The 15,660-nt window shown below is 40.2% G+C and overlaps 1 protein-coding gene across 1 annotated transcript in view; it reads right to left on the bottom strand.

Moving 5' to 3' along the window:
• Positions 1-13,798, bottom strand: part of ap3b2 (adaptor related protein complex 3 subunit beta 2) — a 56,093-nt gene extending 42,295 nt beyond the window's left edge. Inside the window, exon 1 of the mRNA XM_008294527.1 lies at positions 13,686-13,798. Coding sequence (XP_008292749.1) covers positions 13,686-13,798 — 113 coding nt within the window. The remainder of the gene's footprint in view (positions 1-13,685) is intronic.
• Positions 13,799-15,660: the final 1,862 nt, after the last annotated feature.

The raw sequence follows: 15,660 nt of genomic DNA, 5'->3' as shown, positions 1-15,660 counted from the left end.
AGACTGGTGACCTGTCCAGGGTGTCCCCTGCCTTCACCCTAAGTTGGTTGGGATAGACTCCAGCGACCCTAGTGAGGATTAAGCGGTGTATAGATAATGGATGGATGTTTCCAGAGGAGTTCAGGACTATTTAAAAAAACATCTTTTCTCCTCTGGAGTTCCCATCTGGTGAGAGCCTTGTTAAACTACACTGCTACCACATGATGTTGCTCTCACTCTCTAGTCCCACGTTTACACCTACTGCTGAATGAAAATAAATCACTTCTCTAGAATTCTAACTGCCTAGGAAACAAGAAATCTCTTAATTATGATTTACAGGCCAAGATGAGAAGTTAATTTCAAACCTCACTAGGAACTTTATTGTTGTTACCTGCCACAGTGCAGAGGGAGAGGAGAGAGAAACCTCCCGGCCGAGGGCTTCATTTGTTCTGCAGCTTGTGTTAATTAACCACCCTGATCAAGCCGCACTAATTAATAAAGTGACAGGGATTCATGTGGCTTGTTTGATGACAAACAAGCCTTTTAGAAGATCTAATTAAAACTGGACCTCAAAGAATTTATTACATTTGCTGTAGCTGAGGCCAAACATTCCACCTGTCAGCATGGAGTTATCAGGTGTTCGCCACCACGGACAAGTTACACGTGCATTATCAGCAATAGTGGCTGCTTCAAACACTGCAGGATTAAAGGAAGCCTGTAAGGACAGAAGCCTCTTTTCCACCATTATATACAATAAAAACTTTATTTTGGTCAAAGCATGATGTAATGGCCAAAAACAGAAAAATTCAATGACTCAGTAAATGACAGTTCAAGCAGTTCCAGGAATAAAGGTAACAGTCTTCCAGGTACATCACAGTCTATCTGCTTGACCAGGATGTATTTTCTTAACAGCACATCCCTCTTCTGTGAATTCTCTTAGAAATAAAACCTTATCTTGAGCACCTATAGAGAAAATGACCCTTTCACTGGGCTTACAGTCTCTTTATGCCCAAAGGGCCCGTGGTAACTCTACACCAACACAGCTTCTCTCATTTCTCTGGATTTTGTCCCGCCCTACCGAACAACAGCTGAATTTATAAACATCTCTGAATTATTTAACCCGCTGTGGTACGACAGCGTTCCACGGGCGGTCAGGTTACTTGGCACCAAAGCCAAGAGATCAGCAGGTCTCTCCGGCTTGGAAAGTCTCCATGGAAGTAGGCCAGTGTTTAATGACACTACTTCAGATGTAACATCACTTTGTTCACCGAGAAAAGACTGGAATCACATGAAAAGGAGAAGATGTGAAAAGTATTTGCATGAATCAGCGGCGAGTGAAAGATTGAAGAGTTGCAGCCTGCATTTATAAGCAGCTGGTTTGGCTGTTTTACATAAGCCGACTCTTTCAGCAGACATGTTTCTTGTTTTTTTCACAGAGACAGATGTAAAATTTGTCTCCCGAAACCAACCAGAACTGTAGTTCGGTGCAGCTCTCGTGTTGTGAGACCAACAGAAACGACTGCGGCTTCTGTAATTATATCTCTCTTGCAGCAGATCTGTTTTTGAAAAGCACTATATTTGCTGTTCATGCTAGAGGTTTGCAGTCTAATTAATTAGAGTAGCTCCTGTAGCCTTTGCTTGATGCAGTCGGTCTGATTCCAGATTTATTAAAACACCACTGACACAGAGAAGCTACACAGTTCTATGTGTCACAACAAAGCTGCATAGACAGTGTTTTTATGAATATATAAATTGTCATCCATCCTCAGTCTAATTACTTTTCCATGATCTCTTCAGGGTATCTGTGTCCCCATCTTTTTTTGGTGTTTGGCTCCTAAAATTGAAGCAGTGTTGCCTCTAAACCCCATCTATTTCACATGTTGCACATGTCCACAATGAACAAGCGCTGAAGAGAGATGCTCCCTGATGTTATCCTCACACCTGAGCTGAAAGTATTATTTGATTAATTTAATTATTGATCAACTAATGGGCCACAATTTTGAGACATTTTGTGATTCCATGCTTATCCTAAGTTAGGATTTTTTGCTTTTCTCTTTTTTTCAAACCATTGCAAGCTGAATGTCTTTGGATTTTGGACTTTTGGGTAAAAAGAAAAAAGTGAAAATGTGACATTGGTCAACTCTCTAATGTGCATTTAACAGTATTGTCTGACATTTTATAGACCAAACAACTAAACGATAAATGGAGTAGACAACCAGCATCTGTGCACTATGGCATTTATACCAGTGCTCCTCACTGTTACAGCGAAGGACAGTCTACTGACCAACCCCCTGTCATTTGCTGCGTAGGATTCCTCCATTAGCTATACATGTTTTACCCGATAAAGGGTCGTGGGTGGCTGCAGCCTATCTCCACTGATACTGGGTGCGAGGCAGGGGACTTGTAAGCAGTTTGACTGAGTAACAGTTTCTATTTGAACAGTTTGAGAAACATCAGGTTGCAAATGATCCACAGTTCCATGACACAAAAGCAAAAACTGCAGCAAAAGTTTAAAACAAAAACAGAGTTTCTGCATCCATGCCTCCATTAGCTATACATGTTTTTTCCCAAAAAGGGCTGTGGGTGGCTGGAGCCTATCTTCACTGACATTGGGTGCGAGGCAGGGGACTTGTAAGCAGTTTGACCAAGTAACAATTTCTATTTGAAGAGTTTTAGAAGCCTCAGGTGGCAAAATGATCCACAGTTTCATGAAACAAAAGCAAAGACTGCAGCAAAAGTTGAAAACAAGAACAGAGTTTCTAAGTTTTTGTGCAACCCACTGGGGGCTATCGACCCCTTGGCTGACTCACAACATTTTCTCATCCAATTACATTCATTGTAATCTGACCTGGAATGGAAGCAACTAAATGCCCTTAGTTGTAACTGTAGCATGAAAAGGTTAAACAGGTTCTGGATTTTCCTACCGCAGCGGCTGAGTTTGAAAAGTGCCACCACTGCTGCCGCCTCCACCGCCTTCCTCCAGCGGGGCTCGCTCCTCGTGGTCTCCACCTCCTCCTCCTCCTATACCTCCAGATCGGAGGTAGCGCAGCTCATCAGGCTGGAGGGCGCTGTACCAGGAATGCTGACCGCTATCAGGGGTCAGCACGGGGCTCTTGTCCTCCTCCTGGCCTTGGACCTGGCTCTGTACTGTCTTCACGATGTTCACCGCGTTCACCGGCAGCTGCAGCAGCTTTTGCATGGTGGTCATCTTTGAAACTTAGTCTCAACCTGTAGAATCGTGGGCAGACAAAGTGGAGAGACAGGAGGAAGAAGGAAGATCGCCGTTTCCTTTCTCTCTGGTAATCAGTCGAAATTCTCTTTTTGTGATCCTTGAACAGTTTTCACGCAACAAAGAGCAGCGTCAGCCTCTCTTTTATAAATACTCCTTCCCTCCAAGGTTAAGTATATCCAATGTGGACATTTCTTGCAACACTGGTACTGCGATCCTCTTCATAAACGTGTGGAAAGGTGGATGTACTTTGCTGTAATCCAAATCCAGCGGAGCTCCACAGCACCCTAGGTTTTCTTTTTTTTCCTTCCTTCCTTCTGCTGAGTCTGTGTGCATCCAGTGAAGCAGCAGACATCAGCTGCTCAGTAAATGGATGCTCGGCAGAGAGGGGCGTGGAGTTTTATTTGCCGTGACGCCTCTCTTCTCGCGACTCCTCCCGCTGCTCATGTGGTTCCTGTTGCCGCACAAGCCCCTCCGAGCACACATCACAGTACGTCCATGTATTTATACGCCGGATCTCTTCACAATGACACAGCCGCTCCCATTTTTTGCCACCTCCTCCCCTTCACGCCTGCCGTCTCTGCTCAAACTCTTCACATTAGTAATCTCACTTCCCTCGTTCACGCTAACTCTCCCCCCGTCACAGCTTTCTTTATCTGCCGTCACCTGGACTCGCTGCCAACAAGTCTTCGTCGATGCCCGACAGATGCTTTGAAAAATTCCTCACTCCTCTCGCTCATTATGTTTAAAAATTGTCCTGTCTAATTCATTTTTAATAGTCTGCGTGGTGCTTCGCTTTTTTCTCGTCTTACATGACTCAGCTTTCTTGGCAGTGTCGTGATGAGGACATCTCTCTCTCTCTCTCTCTCTCTCTCTCTCTCTCTCCCACTCATTTCTTTTTGGCTCGACCCAAAATAACTGCCTCGAAGCACAAGTCACATATGCTCTCCCTGCGATCGGTAGCAGCTCAGTCAGGATTTGTTGACATCTGCTTAAGACTAATATGATTTTTAACCTGCGGTGTCATGAAGCAGTGCCTCAGCTGCCCGGGGCTGCAGCATTTACAGTGAAACACACTGACCGTGACAGTCCTGCCACAGAGCGTTTTGTAATGCTGTGAAACTGAATGCAACGTTTGATATAACACCAAGAAATCTTCTTATCATAGTTGCCTCAGAAACTAATTTTGATGGTTTAACAAACTGGAGTCTTTGATCTCCAGATTCTCAATTTAAAGTCATCTCTGTTGAATTGGAAGTGGGGGGGGGATGAACATCACATCATTTTTAAAAACTTCCTAAGAAGATCCAGTTCCGTAAATCTCTTATCATTGCCACAACAACAGACTACTGCTGCCAGCTCTGACTTAGAATTTCTCCTTTTCTTGTCAAAAATGTAGGTGCAGTGCAGTGGTATCATATCCTCTAAACGAAGGAAGAAAATGGTAACAGCATCTCAGAAGGAATCTATGACGGCTTCATCAATTAATAATGTGCTCTAAAGTTTATATTCATCCTCTGAAACCCAAAAATCTACCAGCAGATTCTAACAGCAAGTTTTCTTTTAAGACATTGCCAAAATTACACCATTTATCAAACCAGAAACTGCAACAACAAAGAGTATCTTCAGAGTTTAAACTTCCTTAAGTGTGGTGTGCAGTTCGATCAGAGAAATTAACCAAATCTAAGCGTATAACCTTGATATTTCATCAAAAGTGTTTCAGTCTCATTTAAAAATTTGCCAAAAATGCACCATCTGCATTCACCAGATCCAGTAAAAAACAACACAATTCTGTGATCCTCAGTACAACTGCAACTTAGTTGTGACAAACAGTAATGTGACAAAGTTCTATTCGACTATTCGATTAAACTGAACTAGTTTAGAAACAAATTTAAAACGCAATAGCTACCACATGTTCGCGCTCCTTTTTTTCCAGAATGGGTGACATCTGTGGGTACTTGTACAAGTTGATTCAGCATTTTTTAAAGAAAATTCAGCTTCACTTTTTCCTTTTTTCATGTCTTACGGCATTATAACGTTTTATATTAGTCCTGTTTCCATAAAACAGGGCTACATATTGCAGTGAGCTCATGGTGAGTAAAATATGGGAGGTTAAAGAGCAAAGATTTATTTTATTCTAATGACGAGATGAAATTTAAAAAACTGATGAGCTTAGCTGAGCATAAAGACTAGAAACACAAAGAAACGGCCTTGTGCTACTAAAAGGACGCCACAACCAGCACCTCTGCAGTTCACATATAAATGTGATATTTTAATTGTACTAAAAGTGTAAAAACAATAGTTGTGGTTTTATGGGAGGGGTATTTCTAAAATATATCTTGAGTGTGAGCTGTAACTTCCTAGAGGCTCCCTGGTTGCTTTTTGCAACCTCACAGTGACCACGATAACTTGACATTTTGGGAAATACACTTTTTCTTGTTATGAACTAAATGAGAAGATCGAAGCCACTTAGCTTAGAATGAAGCCAAGAAAAACATTCATAGATGGAAATGTAAAAATCACATTACTGCAAGGCCATCACCTAAAAACCTGACAGCAAAAAGAAAAGAGATCCCATGGAAACATCAGCCAAGATGGTACATCAAGTACTAAATGATGCTGCCTTGATATTTGACATCATGGCTTGAGAACACTGTACCTGGAATAGTCACTGCATTGATCGACCCCGTTAAACTAACAATCATATCAATGCTGAAGTAAAATGACAGTAAAGCCCTTTTTAAAGTGTTTTTTTTTTTTTGCTCAGGGTAACAATACAGAGAAGTACTGACATGGTTTGAGGAGTGAAGCAAACGTGTTTCCAAGGAGACAACAGTGAAGGTCGAGTCGGCGCTTTCACCATCATGTTTACTGACAGACTGGTTAAACCACCTTCACTGAGCAGATATCGACTTCTGCAAACTCACATCTGCGTATCCACAGCCCACACTGGAAACAATTAATGAAGGCAGACTTTAACCACAAGCAAATTTTAAACTAATGACTAATGTTTGCTAAGCAGCCTCCAGGCAAAACCTCCTCCTCCAGATCCAGAGGTCACAGTTCACAGCCTGAAGCTCTGCCTTCCATGAACACCGAGCTCCCTCTGCTGGCGAAGCTCGATGAAGCAGAAGGGAATTACTAGTGAGGAAAAGTGCTGCTGTGGTTGCTGCTTGACCCACATATTCACCGCAGTTTCAGTGGAGCAGCAGCGAGAGTATCAAACAGTAATGCAGTGCTATTAGACTGTTTCCAAACCAAGATGAGCGCGTAGAGAACAGCTGCAAAACCAATCAGGCAGGATGAAAGCAGACATGCAAAAAGGGTGATTCCATACCAACCCTCCTAACCGTCCAAGCTCAAGTCACTGGTTCTATTGAAAAACTTCTGTTAAGTTCATGGGACCCTGTTAAATCCTAAAACTGTAACTTCAATATGTTTTTAGTGATTTTGGAAGCTGACGTATTTAATCTAAATGTAATGACTTTTGCCATTTCTTCTGAGCCTCATCCATTGCTGATTTTTCACTGGTTTGGGTTTAAATTAGTAACTGAAAATCCACGAAACCCTGAGGATAATTTACACCTAAACAGTTATTGATGAGTGTTTTAGTCAAATCAATATATCAATTCAAGCCTAAATAAAAGTGAAAACATAAAGGCTTTGTAAATGTAGAATTAACTAAATGTTGTATTGAAGTGCATTATATTTCACAGGTGTAACTAATAAAGTGGCATCCGAGTGGAAGTATCACACAGAGATAGAAAACTTTTAAAGTCAACATACTACAAATAAAAATGAAAAAGTAGCTGTCATCAAAATAAAATATTAGAAAATTAAGGAATAATACAACATCTTTCATTTTTATATATCGGCAGTAAAAAATACAACTTTCCAATTTTAAAAAAGCTTTATTTTTTAATATTATTTCTTCAGAAAACATACAATACCTTTACAGCTCTATGACTACATTTTGTAAGATCTGTAACAATCATGTATGTCCAAACCAAATAACTTGAGATTTAAACAAAACTACATCAATACGACAAACTGGTTGCAAGAAAGTGAACACTAGTGGATATACTAATTGTAATATTTATTGTTATTAATTAGATTTCTTTAAAACATTCAGTAACAACTGCATTATTCACAAATCAACCTCAGAGTGTACTATAAAAATTTAATGTGTGAATTTAGCACATTTTTTCACACAAGTTCACAAAGCCCTGTCTAGAGCAGCAACTTGAGGCCGCCAATAATATTATTGCCTTTACACTGATGCCCTGAGATAGGCCATTTTTATTTTATTTTTATTCTTTCTTAGTTTATAGAATGTTTTGAGTAGACTACAACGTCATACACTGCTGCTTTTGAATAAATGTTTCCAATCCATAAAACTTTAACTTGCCTTCTCCTTTATCCTTCATTGTTTTAGTTATTTTAATGATACAGTCGTGACTCGATAATCCAATACTAATTGTAAAACCTTCTTTTATGTTGGATAGCAAAGCTGTCGGATTGTCAAGACAGAGATCGAGATAACAAGGAGGGCTTGATTGCTTGAAGGGTAATTTGTTGTTAATTTTTATTGTTTATAGTTACAATAACAAGAGTATTGTTAGAACACTACGCATCACTGAATTTCACACCTAATTAATTGTGCATGTTCCGGCCACTTCCACCCCATGGGAGCGCTCCAATGGGGTGGAAGTGGCCGGAACACACAGGCAGTACTTTGCTGCTGATGCCAGTTTAGGATAGCGGTCACAGTTCTGTTTCCACCATCGGCGGCCGTGGTGGAGTTGCAGATACACTCCACCATTACCATCTGTGTTTACTTCCGTAAACACTAAGCATGCTCACCGTGTGTGACGTCGTCGTGTCCTCTTCTGCGCATGCGGGACACTTTTGGGTCGTATGAAGGTCACACAGCAGATCACACATAGGTCGAATTTAATTGAAAATGTAAGCGAACTTGCAAAAAAATTGGATTTCACAAAAAAAATCTGAATTGAGCATTAAGACCTACAGTCTGAATGTAGCCAATCTGTCGGATTGTTAAGTTAGATAATATGCCGTTATCCTTATTTTTGACATAAAATGTCATGTCAGAGTTGGAATCTAAGGCTGTCGGTATGTTAAGGCTATTTTTTATGGGGTCCGTTCATTTTTCCTAAAAACCTGTCGGATAGCAAATTTTTCGTATTGTCAAGGGTCGTAATGTCAAGTCACGACTGTATTTCCATTTTTAAACCTTAAACAGAACTGGTAGAGCTTAATTCTGGATCATACAGATTAGAGACACGTTATTGTTATAGAATATGTCTGCAATTCACAGTTTAGAAATTTTAAAAGGAGAAATTTTTGTAAAAGAAATCAAACACCTAAACCAACACAATTATCACGTCTAAAAGCAGGAAGCAAATACAAAACTGTGTGAGAGTCTTCAAACTGTTGAATTGTCAGTTCTTTTGCTCTCTGTTGCACTTTCTAAAGCAGGAACTCACAGCTTTTATCATTATTATGGCTACATGTAGTTTAGAGACCTCACATAACTCCGTGCATTGCTCCGTGTGCAGGTGTTTTTCACAGCTTGTTGTACTACAAGAAAAGCACTGGTGGAAATACGAATATTAGAAATGGTTCTGCTCTATAGAGTTCTCCTCGTAATACATGACAATTTGTTTGCATCCAACCACTTTTATGAATATTTACAGCTACAGAATCTACATCTAAGATCACTTCCAGGTGTTTTATTCTGGCTCATGTGGTAAAGATGGCAAATCATCTGGGGTTGAACTGGACTCTGTAGGTTCAGCGTTGTCATGGGTGTACAGGTAAAACATATCTACATGTGGACCAAATACAATTTATATATGTTGAAGAGTCAGGCTACGATTTATGTCATTAACAAGGTCTGATCTGCACAGACAACCGCCCTGAATGTGGATCAGTATCACATATAGGAATGTCTGCTGCCACCAAAGGAGCAGAGAATAATAATCTAAATGAATCATATTATTATATAATATATATAATGGTATGATACATATTAGTAAGGGAGGACTCCAGTGTGTCTTAGTTGACTAGCATTTAGTCCAAATCCACAAGTATGTTGTTACTCAACCAAACACTGTCCCTGTGTCATTTTCTGACCTGTTTCACTCCCTGTCTTTCCTGCCATCTATGTATCTCTGCTGTCTGACTGACAAAACATCATCTGCAAGGTGGCTTTCAGTGAACAACACTGACAGCATACAGGTTAAAACACCTTATATTTGCAAGATGCTGTTGTATATTGTACAGCTGCTCTTAGTCTAGAGTTACTAGACCTAATGAAAATCTATTTTTAAGCATTGCTATTGTCTCAGTGAATTATTAAGGCAAAGAACTGTAAATTTATATACATTGTTGAAGATGGATATAGTGAAGTTGATCATATGATATTGAAGAATGAATGTACCAGAGCTGGAGACATGGCAATTTAACCCCTTCTTATCCATCATCTATACACCGCTTAATCCTCACTGGGGTCGCGGGGGGGGCTGGAGCCTATCCCAGCCAACTTAGGGAGAAGGCAGGGGACACCCTGTACAGGTCACCAGTCTATCGCAGGGCTACACTTAGAGACAGACAACCAAGCACACTCACATTCACACCTATCGACAATTTAGAATCACCAATTAACCTCAACATGTTTTTGGACTTGTGGGAGGAAGCCAGAGAACCCGGAGAGAACCCATGCTGCATGGGGAGAACAACATGCAAATGCAGAAAGATCCCGGTGGCCCCACCGGAACGCGAACCGGCAACCTTCTAGCTGCGAGGCAACAGTGCTAACCAACTGCGCCACCTTGCAGTCCCCCTTCTAATCATTTTCCCAAAACAGCTCCATACAAAGAAACAAACAAATCCTGACATATTTGAAACTTTTGCTTCTTGTCTCATAAAGAGACAAGACAAAGTGAAAGATGAAAACACCAGATTTTATCAAATTAATTGAAACAGAACAAGTTTTCTATAAGATTTGACCAGCTTATTTTTTGTGGACTTTCTGGAAATTTGGTAAAGCTTTGCTACACTTGCTTTGAAACTTCCTGAAAATGAAAGTTGTACACTTACACCTGTGTTTTTCATACTGTTACAAGTCGTCCTCTGGGAAAAACGACTATTTCAACCGAAGTCAGAGTCTAATGTGGAGGTCGACTGATTACCAGCCTGGCCGATTATTGGATCCAATATTCAGCATTCTTGCAATAATGGGTATCCCTATTTTTTTTTTTGTCTGATTCCAAATAACATCAATTATTTTAAAATGCACTGCTTTAGCTCTGATGCAGCCGCCTCTGTCCATCTGTAGTCCTTATGGGTTCTCAAGCAACATCCCACCCACAGCTTCATCTGATTGGATACAAGTATACCCTGTAAACACTGAAGGACAAATGTCTTTTTTTAAATTGACACTAATATTGTCATTTTAACTGCAAATGTCTTGTTTATAATAGGCCAGAATAACTGAATACACCTGAGCAACTGTGGAAGACCTTTAACACATGTGAATGATACATAGGTGTCTGTACGTTAATAAATGAAGCTGTACAACAAATACTGGCTATTGCTCATAATAGTTTTACAGGAGACACACCAGGTTAAAATAACAAAATGATAGCTACATTGACAAGTCAAGTCAAAACATCTGCTGTGAAAAACTGAAGCAGCCTCCTCAGCTGTTTGTGTGCATTAGCTGCTCCAACAAGAGACCCGGCAACCAATTATTGTCTCATCTGTGATCCCTAATGCCATCATATTGCAATAGAAACAACCAGTATGAAAAAAAAACTTTTTTATTTTGAGAACAGCATCGATTTAGACTTTTCTCCTTCCTCAGAAGCTCACCATAATTTGTTTTTATCCTCAAGTTATATGCAAACTGTGCACAAAATGATCAATAAACTCCAGTAAAATGAGAATCAGCTGAGTCTCAGTTAGCTTGTCTGTGATCTACAAACTGTCTTTTACAACTCTCCTCTTACAGCAGCTCTATTTACACCAAATGATTCCCTTGTATTCCATTTAACTCCTTCAGCTCCAGACTGTGATTTGAACTTTAACCCCAAAAAACACACAGTTGAATTCAGTCAGTAACAGGTCCAAGATGGTGAGGTCAAAGTCAGCAACACTGGAATTTTGAATTCTCTCTGTCCTCGTCACCAGGCCAGAGTGAGACTTTACTTCCACCTAATAAGCGGTGTATAGATAGATAATCAAACCTAAATAAGAAAGTAAATCAAAGCCCTATAACAATCAGCCAGTGACACTTATGTTATTGAAATTCGCATCTACAACTCAACCATATTTGATGGACCATAAATGAAGCACAACATCGCTACACCCACATTACTCATAGTCATACTATGCAGCCATGCTTGGAAACCTTCTACAAATGGTGGCAGGCTGCATAAGAGACACATTCTGGTCCTAGTCTGGGACCTCCAGGGTGGAAAGGCTTAAGCATCCCAAAAATATCCTCCTTTTTTATGAGCCACAAACACTAATAAAATACATCATAACAGTAACGGCCTCCTGTATCTTGCCCTCTAACTGTAAAACACTTAGACGTTAAGTACTACTGTAGTGGGCTCTGGCATATATATTTTGAAAGATAAATATTACAAGGTTATTGTTTTGACTGTTTCACCCGCATTAGATTGGACAGTAGATCTGGACAGGAAACGAGGAAAAAGAGAGAAGAGTGTGACGTTTAACATAGATATGTCTCAAACATCACATCAGAGAGTCTTTTACTGCAATAAAATGTCAAAATATTTGCAAAATATCAGTGGCCCTTCGAAATGTCATACTTGTCTTACATCATGGTAAATGGAATATTTTAAGAATCTATTGGACTCAACAAGCATCTTAAAGTTTCTCTCTTGTCATCGAATAAACACATTAAAACTAATTTCTCTCTCAGATTAAGAAATGCCTCTAAATAATCCCTTCCTGCTTTAAAACAGCTCAGATGTGACTCTACACTGTTGCTTTATTTAAAAAGTGCACATCTATGCTCCTCTCTCATCTTTCACTACTTGCTGTGGCTCGAGCACACCAGCTCCCCTCGACTCTGCTCAAACACTGCACAAAAACTACTCTTTGCTACACAATGGTAAGCTGTGAGATGACTTGTTGTTGTAAATATGCGCTATACAAATAAAATTGAATTGAATTGAATTGACTGTAATATTTGGGTATTTCAGCTATACCTGTTCAAAATGGAAACCAATTCTGAAGAAGAATGACGAGTGCAAAGCCCAGATCTAGTTTAGATGTCAGGCCTTTTGGATGCCAGTGTGACACCACAGGAGAAAGGTTCCAAACAGTCTTTTATTTTAATTTTGCAGATGCACGCCAGTACAAAACAACCCCCTACAATAGATGCTACTTTCCAAACAGAGTCACTGAAGCCCTCTGGTATAATTTCCTGTATTTTTTTCATATCGCAAGACAATATCGCAACTCTCTTTCAATATCATGCAGCCCTACTGGAAACCAATTCTGAATGATAGAACAGAAATTCCAAACCCTGCATGTTGAAAGGATAAGTTCTTTAGGTTTTGTTCCTTTTAAACCCTCAAAAGCCTGAACGTGTCATTTTGAGACAGTTTGTAGTTTTAAGAGGGAAACACTCAGCCGTGGTGCTGACTTCTTACTCCACTTGTGATGTATCTTTTAACATAGAAAAACAGCACATGTGGTTATGGTTACAAGGGGGGAGCTATTTTGAACTCTTTGTAACTTTTTCCTGACCTTGATGATAACTTAATGCAGGAAAATATTTAGCATGTTAACCAGTAATGACACAAAATTGTTAGACAATGCAATTTTTAAATTACAATTGTATTTTTTATGGGGTTTCTGTGGCTACTGAGCAGTATATCTGTTACAGAAAGGACTAAAGTGTCCCCCAGAACAAGAACAAGGACATCCTGAGACAGCGAGCAGCCTTACAGAATAAGGTCATGACTGACAGCGGAGTGTGTGCGGAGCTGCTGCCGCTGTCCAGCAGGGGTGGTGCTGAAAGCCGGAGCTGAGGCCTGGCATCCCCTCTGACAGGCCTCTCACATTTGAACCTCACCAACATGGACACATTAAAGCCCAGAGCTGCCTCACACACACATGAGGAAATGAACATGTATGAGACTACATGCTAGCAGCAGCAGCAGCGGCCCACCACTGCTGCCGGAGCGGACCAGTCACCGCCACAGATTCACGACGCCGCTTCAATCACGGGCCTCACAGCAAACAAAGTTCACTCTGCTCTGCTTTCAAACAGCTTTCCGTCCACTCGTGTTAAAATACACTTTCTATGCATCCTAAGAGGCAGGAAAGAGCACCTCCCCCCCTGTAAGCTCCCTCGGTAGACCCCCACAATATGGCAAACAAAAAAAAAGCAGCACCGCGCCAGGTGGCTTCGTACCTTTTGTAGTCGGAGGAGAAAATCCCTCCGCTCGCCGGATCGTGACCATATTCAGGCTCCCCGACGCTGGACGAGCCTCCCTTCTCATCGTTGAAAGCAGAGCTGGCCGACATCACCGAGGCTTTCTCCGTCTTTTCTGTGTGTGTGTTTTTTTCTCTCTCGCCCTCACAGAGCAGCGATGGAGATTTAGTGCAGGAGGCAGCAGGATATGCGGCTCTTAAAGGCGCACACACAGACCTTATCTCTGAGTGATGCTGCGGTCACGTGACTGGCACAGATTATTGTCATGGATGTGTATCGCCATGATTGTAGTTCTCAAACCCACAAGTGTTTGACACAGAGGCTCCTCCATTTAATTTCTCATGCTTTTATTGTTTTTTTTTTCTTTTGCAAAAATAACTATGCACATTTACTCAACTACTTATTTTCTTTGATGTGCTGAAAGATCCCAATTTTCTTCTACTGTATACCTCTACTCATAAACTAATTAAAAAAAACAATTATTTTTTTTTTAAATTCTGTATTTTCAGAACAAACAAAAATGTAATAAAAATTACAAAATTTGGTCAATCTAAAGTAAAATCTTTAATTGTGAATAACCATGAAATTTCTATTTTTTAAGAAAAATAAATAGTTTTGACATAAAAAAGAATGTTAAAATACATTGGCATATTGATGAGAATTTCAAAAATGTTTCACTTTTATTTAATTGAGGAAACAGGTAAATTCGTGTTTAATACTGGAAACATATTTGTAAAACTGGCACATATCTAGATTGTTTTCTCCTGGCTAAATCCTTGCTTGTGTTGTATTCGCTCTCAGACGTACGTGGCTTTGGATAAAAGCGTCTGCTAAATTAAATTGTGGAAGTGTAGAAAATTAGATCCAACTAGAGTGCAGACCTTCGCCAAGCAGCTCAATGATTAAGTCCTGCATACATTTTATCTACACTGTTAGATTCATGGATAATCAAAACATACCTTTAGCATTTGAATTAACATTGATATCATTAATAACAAGCTGATGGAGTGATGAACAATCGTTCTGTACTCTCAAATGTTTTGTATACTTACGTTATTTCTGCAGTTACTTACTGGCTTTTAAGCTGTTAGCTAACGCTATGCTAGGTTGGCATAACTACAGCGAAGCTATTGCTACCATAAACAGACGAGCTGTGTCCGAAATCACTCCCTGTGCCCTATATAGTGCACTTTATAGGGTGCACGCCATTTTGTAGGGGCGTCCGAATGTTAAGTTACAAATGTTACACCCTATATAGTGCACTCAAAATATCCCACAATGCACCGTGAAAAGTAGTGTACAGCTGATGGTCACTAACCGAGCAATATGGACTGTCATGCATTGCGTGAAAGGAAATGGAAATGAGACAAAGGAGAGCACGAAAAATTCCTGTTTGTTTTGTTAAATTTTATTTTACCCGGACAGTGAACCTTGCTAAAATTGCGGCACTCGGTTGTGATTTGGACATACTACACCACTTTATTTAAATTGCTTTAAGTTACTGGATCCTGAAGAAACACTCTCTCATCTGGTATGTACAGCAAAATGAAAATAAACTTGATTTAATTTGATTTCTTAGTTACGCAATAAACTGTGAATTTGACGTGTTTGTACTACGCTGTTGCGGCACAAATCGACGTAATTATTAGCTTGAGTAGTGTCTGAAATGTTACTTAGCTGAGGTGCTCCCTATATAGTTCACTACATAGTGCACTATGTAGTGATCACTATATAGGGAGTAGGGAGTAGGGAATGAGTGGGTGATTTCGGACACTGGTTAGCACAACTTTAGCAATGCAAAGTAAATGAAAAGTATGACCAACGCAACGAAATACGCGTCAGTCATCCTGACACATGGCAAAGAGAGCTAAAGTGAAACAGGAGACATGTTGAGTCATTGTTAATGTCACGTTATGAACTTATCTGTCAGTAGCTCCGCTCAGCCCACTCCTGT

The sequence above is a fragment of the Stegastes partitus genome, unplaced genomic scaffold, assembly GCF_000690725.1.
Source record: "Stegastes partitus isolate 25-593 unplaced genomic scaffold, Stegastes_partitus-1.0.2 Scaffold21, whole genome shotgun sequence".
Lineage (NCBI taxonomy): Eukaryota > Metazoa > Chordata > Actinopteri > Pomacentridae > Stegastes > Stegastes partitus.
This window is presented reverse-complemented; position numbering and strand designations above follow the sequence as displayed.